This window comes from Malaclemys terrapin, chromosome 14 (assembly GCF_027887155.1).
Source record: "Malaclemys terrapin pileata isolate rMalTer1 chromosome 14, rMalTer1.hap1, whole genome shotgun sequence".
NCBI classification, from domain to species: Eukaryota; Metazoa; Chordata; order Testudines; family Emydidae; genus Malaclemys; species Malaclemys terrapin.
The window spans coordinates 34,393,767-34,419,491 of NC_071518.1; the positions used below are offsets into that span (position 1 = coordinate 34,393,767).

The window sequence follows — 25,725 nt, forward strand, 5'->3', positions numbered from 1 at the left end:
CAACGGATGCTGATATGGTGTTGGCTGACATTTCTTTTATTATCTGCACTACGGTAAGTAAAACTCTATTAAACTCTGCCCCACAGCCCTGATGAGGATGATCCCATACACCCTCTCTTAAACATGTCTTCTTACACCTCTTTTCATACTGAGACAGAAGAAAGGTCCACGTCCAACTCTAGTCTCAAAGCAGAAATCAGATTTAGCAAGTACCCTCATACTGGGGGGAAATTATCATTAACTTGCACTTTAAGAAGAAGATACTTTCTATATTTTTAGCCTACACAATGACGAACATCTTAGATTAAACTAAACCTTTCAATGTTTCCCTTTAAAGTAGTCCTCGCCCTGTTGTCTGCTCATATTGGGAGGAGTTTCTTTGTATAGACATTGTCCAATCTGCTCTTTCTGTAAAGCTGAATTTTAATTGCAGAGGCAGGAGCTTTGTAGCTTTTCTCCAATAGGTAGGTATATTTTAACAACAGCAAGAGTGTTAATCAAGGGCATGTCATAAAGCCAGGTGCACTGTGTGCCTAGGCCTTAATTCTATCTGGTACCAAAAATAGTAGACCATAAATTAGAAAGAACAAAACTTTCACATAGTCAAGGTTTTAGTTTGGCTATTTACCTCAGTTACCATATGGTTAGATCCTAGCCACGCTACAGATTTTTAACCGAGTTGTAACTCCTTCTTGAGACAGCACATTGTAGCAAAATCTCCTGGTGTGGTTTAGTGATTCAGGGCTTGTCTACATGAACATCTGGTTTGCACGAACAATCAGTTTGTGGCAAGGTGGGATGTGAATCTACTCCACACTAGCCTGTGCACATTAACTGTCTGTATGGACCTGTTGATACACATTAATAGCCCGTTAATGCGCCTTCATCTAGTCCCATTTCAAAGGGGACTAGATGATTAACAAACTGTTAATGCACATCAGCGGAGTCCACACAGACAGTCCATGGCAGGCTAGTGCAGGATAGATTCATACCCCAGCTTCCCGCATACTGATTGTTCATGCAGACAAACCCTCAGAATGGCTCCAAAACATTAAACTGAATTTTCAGAAGATAACAAATATGTGAGGCTGTCAGGTTAAATACTTAAAAGCAGAAACCCTGGTTTTATGACACTGCTCACTAATATGAAAAATGGAAGGCTGAGAGGCTGGGGGGGAAAACATAAAATAGGCATCAGAATTACTCTCTAGTTTGGCAGCCTGCTCTCCAGGTCGACATGGGAAAGAGCAATTACTGGGCACATTTTTTTCAGCTTCATATAGATAACATATTTATTGAAAATTTGCTCCACCAACAATGGTGAAATCATGACCAAAAATTACAAAACATCATGGTAGTTGGCTTTATAAAAATAAACTAACGGATATGTCTCGCTGATTTGTACCAGTTTCCTTCCAATTTCAGTTTCTCTTACATCGTTAAAGGAGTACGATGTAATTTCTACTCTTCGTCACAATACAGTATTACAAAATTGCATTCCATCTGAAAAAAATGATTTTGCTTCCAAATAGCAGAGGTCCTTAAAGTGACTTTTCTCCCTCTCCCCAAAAATAAATATAGAAAATAGCCTTTACAAACAAATTTTAGTTTGGTCATTTGGGGGGGAAAAAAAAAAGGGTCCTTTTCCCCCTCTTGTAATGACTGAGCAGGCTTTTAAACAGTGTTCAAGTCTTTGGTGAGTTTAGCTGCTGAAAATCGTAGTTCTATGTATATACGATCAAATTAGTCCCTTTTGTCAGAAGCCAAAGACTATGAGATGATGTCACATGTGAATCACTGGTTACAATCACCATATATGATGAATCGTCATCAGGAGCAACCACCTGTCCAGTAAAGCAACCAATAAGAGGAGGACATCTTTGGCAACCGTGGTCTGTCAAACGGAAGGCGTCTTTGGTGGATGAACCTGTTGCATAAGTTGTGGTCGCTTGACTCTTGGTTTCCGTCTCTTTGGCCTGCTCTTAGCTTTGTTGATCTGCACCACAAAGAATGCAAGAACCACCATCGCACCAAGGAAAGCAAAGACAGGTATTGTCTGTCCCACATCCTGGTTATAGCGGCCAGGCATTATACCTGTCAGAGGGAGTGATGGGGAAAGAGAACAATTAAGAAATGTACCTGTTTTAATACTTTTACAGCAGCATTTACATTCTTTATCTACAGAACATGCCATGCAGTAACTATTCTTAACTAAAGCAGAGACCAATTCACTCAGATTACATTTTTAAAAGGCAGATTAATAAACGCAGAGCAACTAGTGCAGAAGAGGAGGACTGATAAATCTGCAAGAGAATACAAGAGATTTCATCTGGAGCTAGTTTTGACAAATGAAGACCTAGCCTGGATCTGTATATAAATTTTCCCCAGAGATAGCAATGTCTTGCTTCTTATAAAAAGAAAAAGCAAGCTTAAAAAAACCAAACCCACCTTCACCATGAATTTACTATCAGATATATATTTTAAATGGAAACAATACATTAACTACAAATTCTGATGCAGTGAAAGGATTGGTTTTGCACTCAGCTCAAGATGGTGTAGAGAGATGAACAGAAGGATAATTTTGGGCTTGGTTGGGTTTTTATTTATTTATTTTTTTAATACCCTTAGTTCTAGAACCCTGGAACTGAAGGCTCTGTGTGTGTATTCCACCAAGAGCAAACTGCTTTGAAATGGGCTCTTGCAGGGCATATGATGTCACGGTGAAGGCAAATCCCATGAAGGAGAATACACGATATTCAAACTGAAGACTCTGCTAACTACTCTACAATTCCTCACCAGCACCTCTTTCCCAAACCACAGTTTTATGGTAGGAAGCTTAGCTAGTATTATAATAGATCTTTAAGTCTTAAAAATAGCATCTACTTGTTAAATTTCAAGAGTCAATATTGAATTGTTTCTAGCCCTACACTGAAGGTATTAAAAGTCATGAACAGCAATTCCTACACAATCTGAAAGCCACAAAGTTATTACAAACAATTGTCAGTACTCCTTTACCTCCAATTAACCACCTTTGTTAACATTCACAACAAGCTTATTTTGAACAAATCACAAACTTACAAAAGTTAATTTTAATTTTCAACACAGACAAACTTTTATACTGTGGCAGTCACTGACATTTCTGAGCGCTTTAAACATTTTAAAGAAAACATGTAAAATCTGAGTCTCTCTGCCCCCCCAGGCAGATTGATATTTACCTCCTGGAATGTCCCATGCTCCACTTTCTCCAGGGGATAAAGGTCTTACTTGGGGTCGGTTCTGTCGAAAGCTGGGTAAAGCCACTTTATCCAAATCAATTGACAATAATTTTTGATGTTTCCAAAGGTTGCTGGAAGAAATTAAAATATAAAAGCATTTTCACATTGGTCCAAGAAGTCCAATAAATTCTGCAGAAATGTTATACATTTAATTATATAACATTACATAAAAATGTATACAAAGAAATTATATAAAAAGATAATCTGAACCAATAAATAACTCACTAAATTGGATGCACAGACTACTGTGCAATTAATTTTATTGGTTTCAAAGAATACAAAATTCAAATCAAATGCTGTAGATACGAAGTCCGATAGGTATGTACTTACCTACAAAATTTGTCTCTTAGGGGTAGCCTACCAAAAGTTACCCATAATGGCTTAGTGAACCATTAATGGATATATTGGTTTGTCTACCTCTAAACTACCAACAGATGATACGCTGGAAAGTAAAGTTAATCAAAAAGTGATTTAGAAATATTTTTCTGAAAAAACATGAATTTTCATTGCTGTTATTTGCAAGATCATATTAATTGTAGTTTGGGGGCACTCAGATAACTACCATTTTATTTGTGGAAATGTCTGTAAATTCCCTAACTTTCATAAATTATAGTATGAATAATGAGTTAGCCAAAAATTTGTATCAGAAGTGCATTAACCATTATTTCCTATTTATTATTCATCTTTTGTTATTCTCCTATTTAAGAAGTTTCAGTCATCCACTCAGAAAGCAGAGACAATACCATTTGATTTAAGTGACTTTTTGATCAAATTCAAACCTGAACATTTCTTATTAAAAACATTTAAAAGAATATATATAATAACCTGGGTGCAGTTTCATTCAAAGGCTGTGGTTTTGCCCAGGACAAGTGAGGACAAGCTGGAAGAGAACGGGGTTTTGGATCTCCCAAGTGAGCCTCAAGCACCTTTGAATACCGATGAAGATGGTTACCTGTAATTCCATATTACACAGACAAAGACAGAGTTACACCTGACAAACTATGAGGACATAAAATTTGTGTAAGATTTTCTAATATTTGTATTATACCAAACAGTATTGTGATTAAGAAAGGGAGTTTCTTATATAAAATGCCTTAGCCCTAAACCTCATTCTTGTAAATAATTAAAAAGTATCTTATAAAACAGAATTGTGAATGTACAATCAGTTGCCAGGCAACTTTAAAATCTCTAGGTTTTGCTAGTCAGCATATTAGACAAAACTGAATGCTTTAAATACACATTGTATCTATCAATTGGTATTTGAACTTAGAAGAACAGTATATATTAGGAATATATGCAAAAGCTACTACTCCAAATTCTGTTTGCATACAGTGCTACAGATAACAAAAACTGTATATTTAAAATTACTGCATTGTGATTTTAATAATAGCTGAAGTCTTTAAATATGTACATACTCTGAAAATGCAGTGTTAAGAAAACAAGAACATTCAGGGAGCTACTCCTATTTCCTGCAGTACCACAGGATTAAACTGGTACTAAATACTAGCAGGCTCTGCTAAGTAACCAACACTCTCACCTTCCATCCTCTCTGGAAGAGAGTATCCTGCTCCTGTTGGTGGTCGTTGTCTGTTTTCAGAATGACTGAGACTTGGTGGCATCACCCCATAGGAAGTGTACTGAAGAAGAGAATCTAGTAGCCAAAAGCAGTCTGTGTGGATTTAATGGCCCCCCGGTTCCCCAAAACAACACACATTATGATAGTTTGGACTTTTAGATAAATAAATAAATAAATAAAATAAAGAAGTTTTAACTAATGAATATGACTGAGTTTTAAATAGGATACCTAAAGCTTTAAAACCTGGTCAGTTTTTCTCTTTCTTTTTGTTAGACAAGTAGTACAAGTATGGTTGTTTCTTTTGGCATACCTAAGGAAAAAATATCCCTGTTTTCACATATGGGGTGGGTTTTAAAGTGTCGAAATTACAACAAACTGTTCAATTTTAAAGGAAAATATTTTCTTCTTTTCTGAACTAAACAAATGTTTAACTCTTAATGCTGAGAGTAGGTTATTTAGCAACTGCGTCAAGGATGGGAACTTTGGTTTGGGCAAGACTTAGAGCAGGGGTCGGCAACGTTCGGCACGCGGCTCGCCCAGGTAAGCACCCTGGCGGGCCGGACCAGTTTTATTTACCTGCTGACGCGGCAGGTTCGGCCGATCGCGGCCCCCACTTACATGGACAAAGTATATTTTTGGTGGGAGATGATTCTAAACGGCAGAGGTTCTGAACCTGGTATGATGCCCCACAGAGGTGTGCCAAACACATCAGAGATCCCGACCCACTGCTCTTCCCATAGTGCTAAGTAGAATGGGGGTCCTGCCTAGACCCCAGCATCCCAGCTATAGGTGAGGTGGCTCCCAGGGTGATCCCAATATGGACAAGGGGGTTGTGATATGGAAAAAGCTGGGAAACACTGCAGTAGCAAATTTCTTTCCAAGTGTTCTTTACACTGTAGTACGGCTCATGAGCACTGGTTTCAAATGTTTCTAAAACTGTCCTGGTCTTGCTGTAGAACTTGCTGTTGCTACTATTATGATCACAGGTCTCCAGCTCTCTGAAATTTTATTTTGTAGAATAAGGACGAGTGAATCTTCTAATTCGTTTTTAACATAGAGCCAAAAAAAAAAAAAAATCTCAGACCTTCTTTGCTTGAAGAGCTGTTTGGTGGGAATGGAAGTTAATCTTCATAATCCTGATATCACTTAAACCCTCACCTTTGATTTTTAAAGAGGTCAGTCAACCACATTTTAAGGATTTATATTCACATATGTGAAGAATTTAACAGCTTAAGGTCAATGATGTCTTAACAGGAGATACAGCTCTTAATTCATAACTTAAAAGCCAATATAATGGAATTATTTAAAGCTTTCCAGTCTGCTTGCTACACAGAGTTACACCAAATATAACAGCATCAGTGTTCAAAAGGCACAGCATTCTATGACTAATATCATTGTTAAAATATCTGTCCTTGCAGTAAAGGCTTTTAATAACCTAGACAAAGCACTCGATAATGGACCATAAGGAACAATCATGGTTTGCAAGGAAACAGACTGTGTGATCCGATAAGTCTTTTACACCTCTATCTTCCATGATTCTATGAACCTGGTACCGATCAATTTCAATAATTAAGGGTTCTTCAAGGAGCAATATTTAATTTCTCACCGAGTTCCCATAGCTGTTCTGTGTGAGATGCAGAGTAAAATAGGGCAGCACAGCTGGGAAGTCCTGTTATATTATAAATCTACAATGCAACATGCTCTGAAAAGGATAAAGGCTAATAAGTCCTTAAGTTTTGCTAGACCTACTGATAAAAAACGGTAATGCAAAAATACACTTTAAACGACAATTATACTATGCAAATGACACTATAAAAATAGGATCATGGGGTACCATATTTGTGTCTCAATGACTCCAAATCAGACATGCCCTTAATTTACAAGTAAAAAAAAAAGTTTTTTAACTGCTAATCCTGGAAATCCACCCTGATATCTCAAAGTAATGCTATGTTCTATTAGAAACAGGTTCAGAATATAGACAGGAATCTGTATGAGTAGGTTCAGAACTACTGGAGATCATGAGGTCATTTTACATAGTCACTCTTCTAGCCATAATTGGATTTTACAAATATACTAGACAGAGCATATTCAATACAGCTATGAAGAAATCAGATGGTCCTATGATTGGTGGCATTTAGATTTTTTTTTCAGAGCAAATATAAATTTTGCTGATGGGAGCTGTAAACCAGCCAGCACTGCAGGTGTCAGTATATAAAAGCAATTCATTCTGCATATCTCAGTTCATATACCTTTTTGCCGATGACTATCATCTAAGCAGTTAGAGTCTCCATACAGAACTAGTCTGCCTCCACCTTCAGAAGGAATTTGGTACAGTCCCAAAATGGGGACATTTTCAACTACAGCAGTCTCCTGCTTTAAAACTTCAAGACCTAGAACAGAGGGAGAAGGAATTTTAAATTTTACTAAAAGCCATATGCAATTTAAACCGTTCCCCCCCCCCCCCCCCCGATACACAATCCCCCACATTTTACTACGTATAAATAATAAACATTCAATAAATGCAGTTGTCTGGCTCTTAATTTGAGATTACATTCATGAGAAGATTTCCTAGACAAATTTGGCAACAAATAAAACCACTCCAAGGCTTTGGTTTTGTAATTCCCCCTGTGAGTTTCTAATTTTCTTTACTTTAGTGCAGCTGCAGAATCAAGACTCAAGTGTTTCACTGTCTTTAACGTTCTCTAATGAAAAATCCTAAAATTTCACCTACAATTCCCCAAGTTTTAAAAATAGCAGATAATTAAGGTTTTCTACATAAGGTTTTTTTTTTTCCCATTGGAAAGAGTGAATTTTTTATGAAGAGTTTAAAGGAACTTTGTGAAATTAATTTCTTGTAAGGGTGTGCAGTATCTACTAATTTAAACACTGACCATTACAATACATTTTGCTTAACATCCACATACATGGCTACCATGTTTAAATATTATTAGAAGCCAAGCACTGTTCATGGAATTAGAAGCAAGAATACAGTAGTCTCAAAGTAAGGCATTCCCTCTCTTTGTAAAGAGCAACAAAATGGAATTTCTAACTGAAGAATGTTCCTATACAACGTGTTTAATAGTTGGGGTTATGAGGAATAAAGGCAATTGTTTTCCAATGTGTGCATCTCATTATGTCTATGCACTACAAACTTCAGGTGTATTTAAACTCCTGTTCAACTTTCAATTTATGAACAAAAGACTAAGTTTATAATGGAGAAATATGCCAAAAAGAAAATTTTACCTAACTCACATGCTTTCCTCCTATTTTCTCTTTTGTTTTAACTCTTACCTAGTTTCACTTTTTTCTGTTTCTATTTAAAAAAACAAAACAAACCAGATTTCATTGTCAAGTTCTGCTACTGCCCAGTCATATCCTCTGAGACAGTTGCAATAACAATCTAAAAAGCAACTTTATAAGGATATTCAGGTGCTTGTCACTTACAAGATTGAGACTCTCCTAATGATTAATAGCTATTTAAACTGATGGCTTGTAAATAGAATATTTGCACCTAAATTGAAACTAGTTGTAAATGGGAAGGAAGAAAAACCAAAGAGACAGGTGGTGGTATGGATACATTTATCAAAAAAGCAAAAAACTATTAAAATCAGGCACTCATAACTCAAAAGGGCACTAACTATACATTGTGAGATACATTCAAACTTTTGACAGTGAACCATTGATAACTAGTCTTTGAGTATTGTCTTTCAACCAGTTATGCACCACCTTACAGTAATTTCATCCAGACTACATTTCTCTAATTTGCTTATGAGCGTATCATGGGGGACTGGGTCAAAACTCTTATTAAAATCAAGATATATCACATCCACTGCTTCCCGCATCCACTAGGCCAATAACTCCATCGAAGAAGGAAATTAGGTTTATTTGGCAGGATTTATTCTTGACAAATCCATGCTGGCTATTTCTTATAACCCTATTATCCTCTAGGTGTTTACAAATTGATTGCTTAATACTTTGTTCCAGTATTTTTCCAAGTATTAAACTGGTCTATAATCCCCTAGCTCCTCTTTATTCTTGCTTTTAAAGATAGGTACTATGTTTGCCTTTCTTCAGTCCTCTGGGACCTCACCTGTCCTCCATGAGTTCTCAAAGATAATTGCTACCAACAAAATGTGATACTTGTTCAAAACATTAGCTATAGCTGTAAGACAAATGCATCACCAACTTATGGCTTGGAAAAGAAAATCCTAAACTGAGATATAGCTAAAGATAATATAAAAAAATAGAAGATACAGTCAAATTTGATAGTACCAAGTCTGAGTTTAAAGACATTTAGACTTCAGCTGTCACTTTAACTGAAAAGTACAAGAAACAGTCTGAACTAAAACTGCACAAAATCACACGCAGAAAGGACACTAATAATTACCTATGCCCCCGGATGCACACAAAATTTCTGCTACATCTGTAAGTATATGTATAGATACACAGAGAGAGCAGTGTTAAATAAATGTGTGTGTATATAGTGGCATATAACTGTCTTATATCAAAAGCATGCCTGTACCTGGTTATAACAGTGCTGCATAAATTGCTTGTGTCCTAAACTGTGTGTAAAAATGCTATACCAAAAGAAACAACTTATCTACTGAATTATTCTACATATTTTTGGTAACTTTTGCACTCAATTATAAATGTTTACCTGTGTACCTACCTAGAAATACCATTAATAAAAAAATAATAAAAATAAGGAAATGCAGAGGTATACCTTGGTCTTTAAAAGTGTGTGAAATTACAATGCCATCTTCTGGAAACCTAGCAATACTGCATCCTGATGCATAGTTCACTGAAAAAATAGACATATGAAGTTACAATGCACAGGCTATGAATGCTCTTTTCCCTCCCCCCTCCCCATTATTCAGTTAACTGTGAAGGTCAATAGAGAAAAGAAATGCATCAATCATGCTTATATGAGTTCTCATATTCTGATTAAAATCACCATATAATCTGCATAGTCAGTGAGTTTTTTTTTTTCAATTAACTGTTAAAGAATGTCCAAGCAAAGGTTTCAAATATTTCATTTCATATATTTCACTCAAGTATACTTTCATTTTAGAAGTTATAATGTTATAATCTTTCTCAAACCCAAAACAGAAGCTTAATTATTTTATCTTCTACAAGCCGCTGTTATCACTATGAAAGATAGTTATTATTTGTATTCCAGTGGCCCACGCCAACAATCAGGGATTGTACGAACAAAATTAGAGGCAGTCCCTGATCTGAAGAGCTTACAGTCTAAATAAACAGAATAGACAAAGAGTGTGGAAAAAAAGGAAACAACATACAAGTAGAAGATTGGAAACTAAGGCAAAGGGAGATTAAGTGACTTGTCCAAGGTCAACTAGAAACCTGTGGCAGAGCTATAAACTGAATCCAGTTTTCCTGAGCCCCAGTCCAGAGTCTTTCACCACAAGACCATTCATCATAATAGCTATAACCTCAAACAATGAAACGTATCAATCTATATGGGTAGACATATTTAAATCAATCAATTATGGATAGAGAATTCAAAGGCCAAGAGGACAAGATGTGCTAAAGAACATCTAAAAATTATATACGTGTGTCAAAAGTGGAATGTTTTGAGGAGTGACTCCACATGTGAATTTTTTTTTAAAGAGAAAGAACTTCAAAATTTAATTTAAAATATTAAGTTAAAATAGGACAAACCTGAACCTTGATATCTATATATGTTTAATTAGTCAGTAACTATAGTTTCAAATTCAAAAATAAATAAAACACTCAGAACTACATCTGGAACGCAAATACAAAGAAGACCACAGAGTTTATTATACAGATATTAATCTAAAATCTAATAGATTTTTTCATATAATTCCATAGGAGTGTTAGAGTTGCAGTATCTCTGAAAGTCACATGTCCCATAAGTATAACTATTTCCCCAAAGAACATTCTATTCTTGGAGTAGTCAAGTACTGTATTCCATGACTTACTTTCATGGTTTGCCATGGTAAAATCCCCTTCGTACAGCCCATCACTAAAGGCCATGTTCCAGACAGAGAGAAGATCATTGAGAGCTGGAATATTAGCACCTCCAGTATCTGGCATCCACCATTGCCTACAAAAATTAGAGCATGGCACAGCTTATTAGTATAGAAAATCCAAAATTTTGTTTCATGACAGAAATCCAAAATCTCCCTGGATGATATTCAGAATGCACCAAAGCAATCAGTACCAAGGACATAAATGTCAATGTTTATTTGGTAGTGACAGTTTGAACACTATGACTAGGATTTTCAAAGAGGTCTGAAGTGATTTATGTGCCAAAATCCCAATGCATTTCTATGGGATATAGGCACCTCACTCCTTTGAAAATCCCAGCCTAAGTTAATTAACATTACAAATGTGAAATTCTCAATGTGGTCCAGCTTTACAGTGAAACGAAGTGTGCTTTATAAGAACAGGACAAAAAACACCTTGAAATAAAACATTTTGACATATGTCTACTTGGTTTGGCAAGGAAGGAAAAAAGCCAATGGCCCAAATCATTTAAAAGCTGTCCGAAAGAACGAGGAACTTCTGATATTTCCAATAAAAGAAAATATTGTTTGTTAACAGTTGGTTGGATAATTTCTGGGTTAAAAATAACACAGAGTTGACTTATTAAATGTTTCACTATTAGTGATGCTCACGTATTTCCCCCTTTATAAAATATATAGGAATTATTTCAGATATTTGAATACTGGGTCATCTAGCTAATTGATACCATTCATAATCTATGTTCTTCTTCCCACTCGCCTCCCAAAAACTGACAACTGAGAACTTTTTATTTAAGTAGTCATTGTTTTTTTTAGTCTCTATATTTGTGACATATGTTGCCCTAAGATTATATATAAATTTACAGCAATTGCTGTTAAAAACATGCCCATTTACCATTAGATAAAGACAAAGTGAATTTAGCATCTGCAGTATTCCCTTCCTTATACATATTGTGGGAAACACTGCAAATACTAAAATAATGTTACTTCATTATCTAAGACAATTGACAAAGTTTTTTTTTTGATGATGACCTCCTTATAAAGAGCAATTATGTTAAGTTGTGATTCCCACTGACCCGCCACCACCAACTAATACCTTGTGTTTTCATCGTAGAACTTGACTTTTCTCATCACTGAAGTGTTGTACCAATCACTGAACACTATTAGCGAGAGTCCATTATCAACATCCCTCCTTAGCTTGGTGATTTCTTCAGGAAAATATTCTTCCTCACTGTCCACCATCAGTAAGGTCCCTACATGAACAGAGCAAACAGAATTCATAATCTCTGAAGGTCTAACCAATGTAATGTTATCTCTATCACAGAACTCATGCAGAAGGTAGCATCTGTGCAGTGTGCCTAGGCTGTCCTAACAATATGCTCCAAACTGACTTTAAGGATCCACCGTTAGCAGTATCGTGGTACTTCAGTTTCCATGTCCTTTCAATCCCTAGTTTCTTTCAAGAATGCCAATAATAAGTGTCAATTGTAATGATGGTTTCTAGGATGTAGGTACTGGATTAAGACCACCAACTCCTTTAACGTGTCATGCTACAGAGGAAGTTATAGTAAAGAATAAAGGATGCACTGATAGTGACTCTATAGTTACATTTCAGCCAGGATTTTTCCTTTGACAAGACCTTAAAATCTCACAAACAAAATCAGTGGCTTGCCATCCTGAGCAGGAACATACAGCCATTAAAACAGGAAGGCTTCAACAACGTGTGTAAGAAAATACCAACATGAAAACAACTCAGTAGTGAATATTACACGGATCAGTGTGTTTTGAAGCTGTGCATATGTAGGGGAAGAAGAGGAATTCTGTAGCGTCTCTAATGTAAATACACAAACCGGTGATTAAGTCTTTGCATGAGATAGATTGGATGTCCTTTAATATGTAAAGCTTTTTACTTTGATGACAAGTTTAATTTTTATACTTGATAATACAAGAACGAAGAATGAATCCTGGCCAAAGAAACAGTAAAGATTTGAATGGTAATTGCTTGCTTTAATACAGAAAACTGTAAGTTTAGTGATCTATCGCCATGTTTTCCTTCTGTTCAAATACTATCTTTTATTACTGTAGCTGCTGTGAAGTCATAATAGCCAGATTAAAAAAAATATTGAGACTTCTTGCTGCAGAAAATTAAAAAACGGTCTTCGTTATTTCATTTAGATATGCCCCTGAGTATGTCACAATGTTATTATAAATAACCAAACAAAATAAGAAGGTGACTTATTTGCCCCACAGGAAAAGTAATTGGAAAAATATATTCGTATGCCCTGGAATAAACAATTGAGATGTTCATTTGCTACTAGTTATCGAGGCACCTTAATTCTTCACTCTCTCTCTGTAATAAAACATTTCCTAATAAGAGGTACATTAACATTATTCTTTCTTCCTTCTAATATTGCTAGAGCTCTTCTTTCAAAGCTGTCTATTAGAATTGTTTTTTCCCCTCCTATTTGCTTTGTTATATATAAAATGGTAATAGGACAAAAGCATTTCAACTGGAAGTGTTAACAAATTGCAGCATCACCAAGAACACAGAAGAGAATACCATCACCTCCTCCCCCTTCTGCAAATGAAGTTTTTATACAGAAAATGCTATTCAATATATTGGACAGTTGAGTAGAATGAACATCAAATTCATTTCCACTTTTGACTGAAGGTAATTTTGTATATTTATCCATATGTGACAGGATATCCTTTATAGTTTATATATTTATGCAAAAGAACAGTCCTATTCTAATTTCTGAAAGCCCAACAGGCCATTTGCTTTTTCAGTGAATGCTGTTACAGTTTAACTTGTATAGGGATTTCCATTAACACAATTTGAGGAATTTAATATTTAGAGTATTTAAATGTATAAGGCTGAAACAAAGTTAGCTGTCATGCAAGAGAACCTTGTTTGTCAGCGTCCATGTGACACTGGCATTTGTCTTAAGGGCTTCCTATTCTCCAGCAGCGAAATGAAGACAGCATGCAAGGTGGTTCCACTTATCATTATAGCAAACCCTATATTAAGGTTGCCTAACGCTGCCCATGATAAAGGATTCTTGCAACCTTTTCTTTAAGGTCTCACACTTTCCTTATTTGCAGCAGTCCTTTGATATTTGGCGGGGGGGGGATGCCCGAAGGCTATCTAGGTGCCTTCTCTTTGTTCCATGAACTGTAAACTGTTGAACATTGCTATTCCTCTTCTCTCACTTCCCTTCCTTGAGAAGATTTTGGCAGCCTGCCATAATATTAATTAAACCCATGAACAATGTAAGACCAAGATTCACCACCAAAGCAACAGCCACAGACAAAGTAGTGAGAATACATTTCTATGATTCGATATACAATGCGATATAGGGGCTAAGGAAATCAAAACATTATGGCAGATTGAATGATGAGTTTTCCTCCTTCTCAGCCTATTAAATATTTTTGGATACAGCGAAAGGAGAATTGACTAATTTTACTGCTAAAAATGGAATACTACAGAGAAACTTCCTTTGTAAAATTAAAGACACATTTATAATGCATGCAGTTATTTTTCTAATAGCATGTACTCTCTGGTATTTTTTCAAATCTTTTCAATCCCTTACAAAGATAAGAAAGCTTCTAAAAAAAATTAACCGAACACAAATAATGCATGATTGCTTACCATACTGACTAGCGTCAAAACATGTAAATGGTGAACCAAGAACTTCAACAAAATATCCCATGCTTCTTAGATGCTGGTACATATCCCTGAAGTTTGTATGGATGTGGTCACCATTCCTAATAAAAATAAAAGTAAACAAAAATAGTGGTCAAGAAATGTAAACATCACATACACAAACCTAAACTACATTATCTTGTTATAGGGTCAATGTTCATTTTCTTTTCTAAAAGAGACATTTTCAAATGATGGCTTCTAATTTTCCATGCATAATCAACTCTATGCACAATTCTGTGCAAACTGTATCATCTGTGAGAGCAGTAATAGAGTGCAATGAATTACACAAACAACATTAAGGGCTGGGTTGAGGCCTCTTATGAAATACATTAGCATCTGTTTCTTACACATCACAAACAGAAAAAATTACCCCATATTGAAACCAGCTGCTCTTACTGACTTTCCTTCCCACAGGGTGAGAGCAATGCCAGCTACCAGGAGATGAAGCAAGTAAGTGGGACTGACTTTGGAGAACTGCTGAAACCAGTGGAAGCAGCTCCTGGCCACTTGCCAAGAGCCATTCTAGGGAGACAGGAGTATCCCTATTCCCCAGGCAGCTGTTCAGAAGACACCCAGCACCTGTAACCTGCTTGTTCCCATTGCTTTCTCACTGTATGCTCCCTCCCACACAGTGCCCACAGTTCTTGTCTCCACCCAAGTCAGACTCTGGAGTAGTTCCTTTTTTGGTACTAACATCAACTTCTTTAGGCGTGAGGGACCAATATGGAGACATTTCTCAAAAAGCAGGGGCCCTAGTCTGGAATCTCTCAGGTTGCTTTGATGTGTGCCAACACAGACCATAATGTGTACACCAGTTCCCTATCACAAAGAGGATAGAGGAGCTGAGCAAACGCCTTATTCAATCTGTAATTAAACTAAACTATTACGTTATTTTTAAAAATGAACCTTCAGTTTGAGTTTTCTATAATGAATCTAGCTGAATTTGTAAAGGTGTTTTGTTTTTTAAATGAGAACAACACACTTTAAAAAGAGGAAGCCTTAGTTTTCAAATACATTTCATTCTTTACAGATATCAAACTTTTCTTCAGAAATCCACGAAATAATTTAAATAAGTTGTTAATAAACCACAGATAAAGCTCAAAAACTCCATCCAGAAGCTGTATTGTTTTCCATTAAATTATTAGAAAATAAAATTCCCCATGTTATGCTGGAAGTGGGATTGTGTTCCCTAGACAATAAAGGTACAATACACCCTCGCTATAACAAACCCCTGGGGATCCAAGCCATTTGGTTCTTATAGCCAGGGGTTCATTATAGGGAAAGAAACCTGCTGTGTGTGGGGGGGGAGAAGGGGTGGCTGACACCTTGAGCCCCGCAGCAGAACTGAGAGCTCCTCCAGCCCCGGGGCCACGGCAGACAGCTCCTCCGGCAGCAGGAGGAGCTGTGCCCCCACCTCCCTGCAGCCCTGGAGCCAGAGGAATTGTCAGCCCCCTGCTGCAGGAGGCGGGGCTGGAGATGGGATGAAGGGCCGGAGATGGGATCAAGGGCCAGGTTCGCTATAGTCCAAGGTTTACTATTACGAAGGGTGTTATAGTGAGGTTGTACTGTATTGCATGTCATTAATATACAGTCAAGAAATAAACCCACGGAATTAGTTACGATTTCTCAGATAAAACAGAAGAGACACACCAATCTAAAGGATCATTCTTCATCCTCAAATTATCTCTGGGGAAGTATCCTGGTGGATAACGAAGATTGTGATACTGATCCCAAAGGACTCGCTTGCTACGAGGAGGGGTAGGAATAATCTTTACTTTTATTGGGAGCTTCACAGTAGAAGTCTGCTCTGCACCACTTTTAGACTGGAAGAAAAAACGGAAAACAAAAATAATGAAATGCTTTTCCTAAAAGAGTATTTACAATTTCATTTAGGATTATAAAGGTCCAGAAATACTGAAGAATGATTTTTTGATTTTTATTTGCCAAGTTACCCACTAAATCCAGGAACAGTTTCCCAGTGCCAGCAACGAATGTTCAGAGATGAAGGTCTAACCCCATAAATCACAAAAGTATTGTAACCCCATTATAAAAAATCCTTTGTATTTTCAGTGGTTTACATTTATGCTCAGAATTTAAAATATTTTAAAAAAGCATTTGAGACTTCTCCAAAACAATGAGTTCTTTTTTTGGAGAGAAAAATAATTCTAATTTATTATCAATCTCTGAAGATTTCCTATATTCCACCAGTTTACTTACAATTTATATTAGCCTTATCTCTCTATGGAGTTGGCCATGTGACTAGGGTTTTTGTTTCTTTGTTTGAGTGCATTCATTTCATGTCTATATCATGCCCTGAACTGTTAGATTTCTTGCTCAGACTATTAAACCTTGTCCCCAAATTCAACTGCACTCAAGATTATAAACCTAAACCAACCACTTAGAGGGATATTCATTTATCACTACATGATAAAACACTGAAATGAGGTAAACTTACTTCATTTTCTGCAGGGGACAATACTGTGATCATGACATGACCTTGAGCAATGCCTTCCCAAGATGCTGCTTTCTTTGCTACAGAGATAGAAATTGCTAGGTATCCTGACCAAGGCCATAACACCGGGGAATAGGAGAAAGCCACTTCAATATTATCTCCATTCTGTGGTAAATAGGGCTGCCAGTCTGGCTGCAGAGTAGAAAATAGAAAGTGTTGGTAATTATTTTAAAATGTTGATGAAGGAATATTTGTTGTCACAAAGAAGCTACTAAATTTTATATACACTGCTTAAAAACAAAAACACATTTTTGGAGATCATGTTGTGCTCAATTAAAAAATATAAAGTCTGGGAGTCAAATATAGTATTAGCAGCAAAGAGCCCTGTGGCACCTTATAGACTAACAGACGTATTGGAGCATGAGCTTTCGTGGGTGAATACCCCCTTCTTCGGATGCATCAATTATTTAGACAGTGAGCTCTTGGGCTGCCTTTAACAGGTATTTGTACAATCACTAGAACAAATGGGTACTTCTGTACTAAAAGTAATAATTAATAGAAACAGTTTTCCTCCACCAACAAAAAGGGATGACTAAAGGGTGTCCACCCAAATTATACAAACTTGGTCTAAGTGTTAATGTTAGCCCAGGATGTTGGAAAAGGACTGCAACATGCATCGATGTTCTTTTAAGATTTAATCTGTAATAATGCGTTACTGACCTGCCCAAGGACTATTCATTGTCTTTCAGAATGGCAATAGTCACTAGACCAGGGAAAGAGAGTTAAGGTTGACTATCACCTGGTAATTAGGTCACTCATTTAGGACATGGGAAACCCAAGTTCAAGTCCCTGATCCAATGACTAATTACTCATAAAAAGCGGAACAGCTTCAGCAGGAGAGGTTGAGCCCAGTAGTTAGGGTACTCTCCTGCAATGTGGGAGACTCAAGTTCAAATTGTTTCTCCACAGCAAGCAGATGGGGGACTGAACCCAGGACTCCCACATCTCAGGCGATAGCATTAAGCACTGGGTTAAAGCTGATAAGGGAGCCAGCCCATCCTCTAGACATGTTACAACTCCAGTCCTCCTCTGCTTTTGTCAAAATTCCCCAAATTGAAACAAAATCTTTTGAGTTGGGTTGAAACTACATGTTTTAACCCAGCTCAACATTTTTTTGACTTTTTGAATTGCTGAAAAAATTTGTTTTCAGTTCGACTCAAAACGAAACATGTTTTGATTTTTCAGAATTGCTAACAATTCAAAAAATCCATTATTCACACAGCTCTAGGTGTACCAGGTTTATCATGCCAAACAGAAAAGTAAGCACAAAGTATTATCCTCTCTCTAGTCAGAAAACTTGGTATTGATGAAATAGCCTTGACTTGGGAAAGGATTAGCAGCAGCACTTCAATGTGAAACATTATTGTTCCAAGTCCCGGCTATTTATGTCTTACCTTGTCTACAATTCTCCCAGTGACACCCATACCATTAAGGATGGTAATATTAACAATAGTTGGCATTCCTCCATAATAAATAGGTTGGGAGCAATAGGGCCACATGTAGGGGCATTCTGTCAAGTCAATGTAGCTTGGACTCAAACTGAAAAAAAAAAAAATACATACAGTAAATTTTAAAAAGTACGTACAACACGATCGTGTTAAAAAGTCAGAGGTAAAATTAGCTATAGTCACTCTCACAGCTCTGACCTTTCTTCCCAATGAGTCTGAGACATAAAAATCATAATTAAATTAAAATATAACATGAGAAAGTTTTATGTCAGGGATGGTCTGGTGATACTTAAGCCTGCCACAGCATGGGGGAATGCATTTGATGATCTTTGAGGTCCCTTCCAGCTCTACATTTCTATGTTGAAATAAAGTTTTTCTTTTTATTTTTAGAATGAAAAAGAAAAAAGAAAAAGTAACAGGACACAATTTAGCACAATAAAAATAATCAGGTGTTGGATAACTAAAATTGGACTATTTCTCTATTTAATTGCTGTATTCACAATACTTGTTAACGTAGTGCTAAATTTTCCACTACACACCCAGGGGATTAAACTAAGGAAGGGAAGAAAATGTAGAAACCTTCATAATAAAGAGGTGACAGATTCCTGCCCCTATTCTTCTCTAATTTTAGCAAGATGATGGCTTCTGACAAGAGGCTTTTCATTAAACTCTTCCATTTGAATTATGTAATCTATATGCAAGTTCTCTTCACCATGTGAGCATGCAGACTGCTCAGCTGAGCAAGATGTGTGACTTTCTTTTAAAAGAAATATTCAGAATACAATGAACATGAATAGATTATTAATTAACTAAGAATTAACACTCACCTGGCCTGTGGCTTATAGCTATTAAGGATCTGGTAGGCTCTAAGAAGATCCAGTTTGCCATGCCCTTGCTCAAACATGTTAACGCCAGGAAGCCTACGTGCAGATGCAATCAGGGCCTGCTTCATACTAGCTGGATTCACCATTTCACGCTTCTGAACTGTGCTAAAAATGACAAATGTTTATTAGATTACATTTAATAGGCACTGTTCTGGTCTCAGGCTAGGCATAGAATGAGAAATGAGACTAAGGTCTACACTCAAAAGTTAAGTCAACGCAGCTACATCGCTCAGGCATGTGAAAAATTCACATGGTGAGCAAAGTAGTTCAGCCAACCTAACCCCCAGCATAGACAACACTAGGTCGACAGAAGAATTCTTCTGTCAAACTAGCAGCCACTTCTCAGGAAACAGATTTACTATGACAACAGGAGAACCTCTCCTGTCACAGTCGTGAGCATCTACGGCTGTGCTGCTGTAGCGTTTCAAGTGTAAGCAAGCCCTAAACTTATTCTAACCCATTCAATTTAAGCAAAACATAACTGACGTTAATCTGTTATATGCATAACCTATGGTTAAAACTGGAGAATATCACTTAAGTGACTTTTCAATGGAAATGCTTAAGATGAAAATGGAAATGGCAATTTCGCCACATATTGCTCCTTAAAACATGTATAATTTTTCATCTCTACAACCCAATATGCTCAACTGTCAACAATATTTTCAGCCCAAGAGATATTTTGTTCCACGTCAGAAGTATACTTGAAGTTGAAAACATCTAGCCCCGTTCTCTGGAAATCTAAATCTTTATATATCTTTCTCCTTAACAAATACCCACTTCTTTTTAAGGAAAACAGAAAAAGCATACTTGACTATTATGTTTGAAGAAAACAATTGCAATTATATTCAAGAAATATACAGGCTGCTAATACATGTGAATAGTTAGTGAATAGTTAAATTTGGGGATGAAGTTTTCTAAGTATTGTATGTGGGCCATTCTTAAACTACTGCAAGATATTCTTGAACTATTGTAATATTATTGCAAGTTCAATGTAGAAAATGAAAAATCCTCTTTTTCATACAGCTATTTAGCGCTTAGCAGAAAGACTTAAGAAGCCATATAATGATATAAACAACCAATGCGCCCACTGCCCCCACATACATAAAATGTATAGTATTTAGGCACCTGGTGTAAGAGCAAAATGCAAATATCTCCCTTTTTTACCAGAACAAATGGACAAGTAAAGTTCAGTGAATGAAACAAGCTATTAAAAAGTATGGCAAAAATGGATCAACATTATAAAATATTTATTTAAATCTTGTATATCTAATAGGGCTGTCAAGCGATTCAAAAAATTAATCATGATTAATTGCACGATTAATCGTGCTGTTAAACAATAATAGAATACCATTTACTTAAATATTTTTGGATGTTTTCTGCATTTTCAAATATACTGATTTCAATTACAACACAGAATATAAAGTGTACAGTGCTTATTTTATATTTATTTATTACAAATATTTGGACTGTAAAAAAACAAAATAAATATTATTTTTCAATTCAACTAATTCAAGTACTATAGTGCAATCTCTATCATGAAAGTTGAACTTACAATTGTAGGACTATGTGCAAAAAATAACCGCATTCAAAAATACAACAATGTAAAACTTTAGAGCCTACGAGTCCACTCAATCCTACTTCTTGTTCAGCCAATCGCTCAGACAAACAAGTGTATTCACATTTGCAGGAGATAATGTTGCCCACTTCTTGTTTACGTCACCTGAAAGTCAGAACAGGCATTCGCATGGCACTGTTGTAGCTGGCGTTGCAAGATATTTACATGCCAGATGCACTAAAGATTCATATGTCCCTTCATGCTTCAACCACCATTCCAGAGGACGTGTCCATCCTGATGATGGGTTCTGTTCTATAATGATCCAAAGCAATATGGACCAACGCATGTTCATTTCATCATCTGAGTCAGATGCCAGGAGCAGATGGTTGATTTTCTTTTTTGGTGGTTTGGGATCTGTAGTTTCCACATCAGAGTGTTGCTCTTTTAAGACTTCTGAATGCATGCTCCACACCTCGCCCTTCTCAGATTTTGGAAGGCACTTCAGATTCTTAAACCTTGGGTCAAGTGCTGTATCTTTAGAAATTTCACACTGGTAACTTCTTTGAGTTTTGTTAAATCTGCAGTGAAAGTGTTCTTAAAATGAACAACATGTGCAGGGTCATCATCCAAGACTGCTATAACATGAAATATATGGCAGACTGCAGGTAAAACAGAGCAGGAGACATACAATTCTCCCCCAAGGAATTCAGTCACAAATTCAGTTAATGCATTATTTTTTTAATGAGCGTCATCAGCATGGAAGCATGTCCTATGGAATGGTGGCCAAAGCATGAAGGGGCATATGAATGTTTAGCATATTTGGCATGTAAATACCTTGCAATGCTGGCTACAAGAGTGCTATGCAAATGCCTGTTCTCACTTTCAGGTGACATTGTAAATAAGAAGCGGGCAGCATTATCTCCCATAAATGTAAACAAACTTGTTTGTCTTAGCAATTGGCTGAACAAGAAGTAGGACTGAGTGGACATTGTTTTGGTTTTGAGTGCAGTTATGTAAGAAAAAAAAATCTACAGTTGTAAGCTGCACTTTCATGATAAAGAGAATGCACTACAGTACTTATATGAGGTGACTTGAGAAATACTATTTCTTTTGTTTATCATTTTTTACAGTGCAATCATTGCAAAAAAAACAGAGCAAAAAAAAAATAATATAAAGTGAGCAATGTACACTTTGTATTCTGTGTTGTAATTGAAATCAATATATTTGAAAATGTAGAAAAAAATCCAAACATATTTAATAATTTTCAATTGATATTTTATTGTTTAACAGTGCAATTAAAGCTGTGATTAATTGCGATTAATTTTTTTTTAGTTAATCGCGTGAGTTAATTGATTAATCGACAGCCCTAATATCTAAATATTAGGCCCAATAGATATAGATTATTCGAGACTACTCAATGTCTCAAACAGAAAAACTGTATTTGTTGTTCTTCAGAGAGTTAGTTTTCATAAGTGCAGAAACAAATATTTTTAATTGAGGGGCTTTTTAAAAGTCAATTTACAGATCTTGTTAATCAAACGCATTTGAGATACGTGTTCTTCCTTTAATCATTACCTTACTAGCAAAGTGACAGCACCTGCCACTACCGGAGAGGCAACACTTGTCCCAGAGAGGGAGCGGCATCCACCCTTCATACCAGAACCTCTCACTCCAGAGCCATAAGTAACAATATCGGGCTTCACTCTACCATAACCTCCTGGCAGTTCCTATGAATTAATTAAAAAAACAGTTTATGTTTAGATCAACATATCATTTACTGGTGCTGGCCTAGGTCAGAGACAGGATACTGGACAAGATAGACCCCAGGTCTGATTCAACCTGGGCAATTCCTATGTGATTCAAACTATTCTGTATATGTTTTAGATTAGCAGTTCATATACATTTTTCACTTTTTTTTTTTTTTTTTAAGTAGAAAAAATTTAAATTCAGAAAATTTTAGACTTCTTCAGACAGCTTAAAATCATAAGTCTTAATCAGTCACATGTAAGACACAGGAGGAAATTATTCCACTCTACCAGACAGTGTTCCTTCTAATTTTTCCCACCCATGTACGGAATGAATTTTGTTATGTGCACCAATATGGAGGTGATGTGTGACACATCACCTCCATATTGGTCCACATAACAAAATTCATGTGGTGGGGCCGAAGGGTTCGGAGTGTGGGAAGGGGCTCAGGGCTGGGACAGAGGGTTGGGGTGCAGAGGTGTGAGGGCTCCGGCTGGGGGTGCAGGCTCTGGTGTGGGGCCGGGGATGAGGGCTTGGGGTGCAGAAGGGTGCTCTGGGGCTACGGCAGGGAGAGAGCACTGCCCCCAGCAGCTCCTGAGCTGGGGGAGGGGGGTGGGAAGGCACCTTTCCCTGCCGTGGCAGCTTCAGGGGTGGGGCCGCAGGATAGGCGCCCCTCCCCCGGCAGGCTCAGGCCTGGGGATGGGTGCCGCGGTAGGTTCGGGGAGGGCCGCCCCGGCCGGGTCTGTGCCTGGCTGAGCTGCCCCAGCAGTTTAGGGCTGGGCTAGGCTGGGGCCGGGGCACCTCTCCCTTGGCTGCTACAAGTCCTCAGGCGGGTTCCCTGAGCACCTGTGTGGTGCTAAGAAGGCTGCTGTGTGGCTGTACAGCTTACAGGGAAATTAACTACCAGGTAATGGTGAGGCCTCAGCTAGTATTGTCCTGGATTCTGGGTGCCACTCTTTAGGAAAGAGGTGGACAAATTGTAGAGACTCCAGAGTAGAGCAACAAAAATGATAAAAGGTTTAGAAAACCTGACCTATGAAGAAAGGTTAAAAAACCTGGACATGTTTAGTCTTGAGAAAAGAATAAAGGGGGACCTGATAACAATCTTCAAATATGTTAAGGGCTGTTGTAAAGAGCAATCAATTGTGATCAATTGTTCTCCATGTCCACTGAAGGTAAAACAGGAAGTAATGGGCTTAATCTGCAGCAAGGGAGATTTAGGTTAAAAAGGTTTTCGAATATCTAATTATAAGGGTAGCAAAGGGTTTGCACAGCTTCTAGAGACAAGCACTAAGCCCATATGTGCTCCTCAAGTTAACAGACTGCCTAAGCATAGTGCCGACAGTGGAGCTGGCATCCCACAAGGGAATGAGGTGGAATGAAGCAGTAACCACAGCATCCTGCACAGTGGCTAACAAATCTGGGTGATTTGAGGGCAAAGACATGATGCACCCCATCAAAAGGCATAAAAGGGTCCCTCTGGCTCACTTCCATGTAGCACTGAAAACCTAAAAGCCCATTAAAATAAAGTTCTGTTCTGAGGATGAAATGGCTATTTTAAGGATTTACTTTTATCACCTAAAAAGGAACTTCATTTAATTGAAGTCAGTTTGTGATTAGAGACTGCATTCAGCCAATTCTCCTGTACCTATTACAGTTCAATACTTTGCACATTTTACCTTTTCAACCACATGAACTAATTTAATCCCAGATGACTGGACCTACTGAGATTTAAAAAAGCTAACACGGCAGAGAGGGCATCTCTGTTAGAATGAGAAAGTTCATGTTAAATGTTTTGAAGCCACGCATATTTTATATTTGAGCTTACCCAAGTGGTCATTCCCCTCGATGAGAAACGAGCTATATTATCTTCAAAGTCAATTCCTCCTACTCCAATCACATCCATCTGGTCAGCAGGGTTATTGAGAGTGCTAAAATGAGTGAGCAGAGGGAGGGCAGAAGGAAGGAGGGGTGGGAGGGAGACAATAAAAATAATGGGCACATCACCACCAGGTTCTTTTTGTCTATCTAGGTTCTGCAGCTTTGACAACTGACAACCTTGGATAGTTGGGTGAATTATTTCTGACAACTTCATTTACAGCAACTATTCAAGCAATCCCTTAAAATATCAAAACATATACCAAGAAAAGGAGCGATATTTATTTTAGTATTATTACATGAGGGGCCAAAAAGCAATCAATACATTTCTTAGATTTTCCCTGAAGTTTGAGATTTGCATGCACGAAAGTTTGTTAATATTGACAGGCAAACATCAGTTTTAAGGACTCACTGACTTCTTTTATGGGTTTACATACTATCAAAACTACTGAATTAAATAGCTGCAGCTAATCTAATTCAAGAATGTGCTCCTCAGGTAAAAGAAAAATCTACAGTGGAAAAAACAGCCTGACTCATTCTCAAAAGACAGAATAATCTGCGATTTTTTTTCCCAAGAGGAGGTAGAGGATTATACCTCAGATACAGGAAATTTTTAATCAAACGCTTTTAAAGAAACTTACCCATATAAAGGGCCATCATTGCCAATAGCAGAAACCATGATCACATTGTTAGCTGTCAATTCCCATACCTGCAAAGCCAACAAATATAGACACATTATTGAAAGCAATGTACTGAAGCCAGTTAAATAAAGAAATAAATTATTTACACACGTACTGCACTGGTCTGACTACAACAATTTCCTTAAATCCACACTTTTTATTTTAATGGTACTTGCATCACACATACCATTGACACTTTCACTAATATAATTCTCAGTCTCAAAGAGTAAGAATAAACACAACTGTTAGTGCAGACCAAGATTTTCAAAAGAGACAAATGATTTGCATGCCTTCAGCTCAGACATGTAATTTTTAGTATTAAGTTATATGCTCAATAATCCACCAGTAACTGCACCCTTGCATAACAACATGTACATCCTAGACACCTAAATCAAATACTACTTTCCACCCAAATTTTCCAAGGAGAGCAGTAAACATTTGATTTTCAAATTAAACTGAA

At 37.1% G+C, this 25,725-nt stretch overlaps 1 protein-coding gene across 1 annotated transcript in view; it reads right to left on the reverse strand.

Annotated features, from left to right (window-relative positions):
• Window positions 1-1,263: 1,263 nt before the first annotated feature.
• The window catches only part of MBTPS1 (membrane bound transcription factor peptidase, site 1), a 46,691-nt gene continuing 22,229 nt past the window's right edge, over window positions 1,264-25,725 (reverse strand). The window contains exons 8-23 of the mRNA XM_054048833.1: window positions 25,227-25,294; window positions 24,536-24,638; window positions 22,537-22,688; window positions 19,350-19,511; window positions 18,469-18,613; window positions 17,018-17,206; window positions 16,213-16,385; window positions 14,509-14,624; window positions 11,956-12,112; window positions 10,815-10,939; window positions 9,575-9,652; window positions 7,101-7,241; window positions 4,813-4,944; window positions 4,101-4,227; window positions 3,216-3,346; window positions 1,264-2,094 (exon numbers count right to left, since the gene is read on the reverse strand). Of these exons, the coding sequence (XP_053904808.1) occupies window positions 1,898-2,094; window positions 3,216-3,346; window positions 4,101-4,227; window positions 4,813-4,944; window positions 7,101-7,241; window positions 9,575-9,652; window positions 10,815-10,939; window positions 11,956-12,112; window positions 14,509-14,624; window positions 16,213-16,385; window positions 17,018-17,206; window positions 18,469-18,613; window positions 19,350-19,511; window positions 22,537-22,688; window positions 24,536-24,638; window positions 25,227-25,294 (2,196 nt within the window). The 3' untranslated portion in view covers window positions 1,264-1,897. The remainder of the gene's footprint in view (window positions 2,095-3,215; window positions 3,347-4,100; window positions 4,228-4,812; window positions 4,945-7,100; window positions 7,242-9,574; window positions 9,653-10,814; window positions 10,940-11,955; window positions 12,113-14,508; window positions 14,625-16,212; window positions 16,386-17,017; window positions 17,207-18,468; window positions 18,614-19,349; window positions 19,512-22,536; window positions 22,689-24,535; window positions 24,639-25,226; window positions 25,295-25,725) is intronic.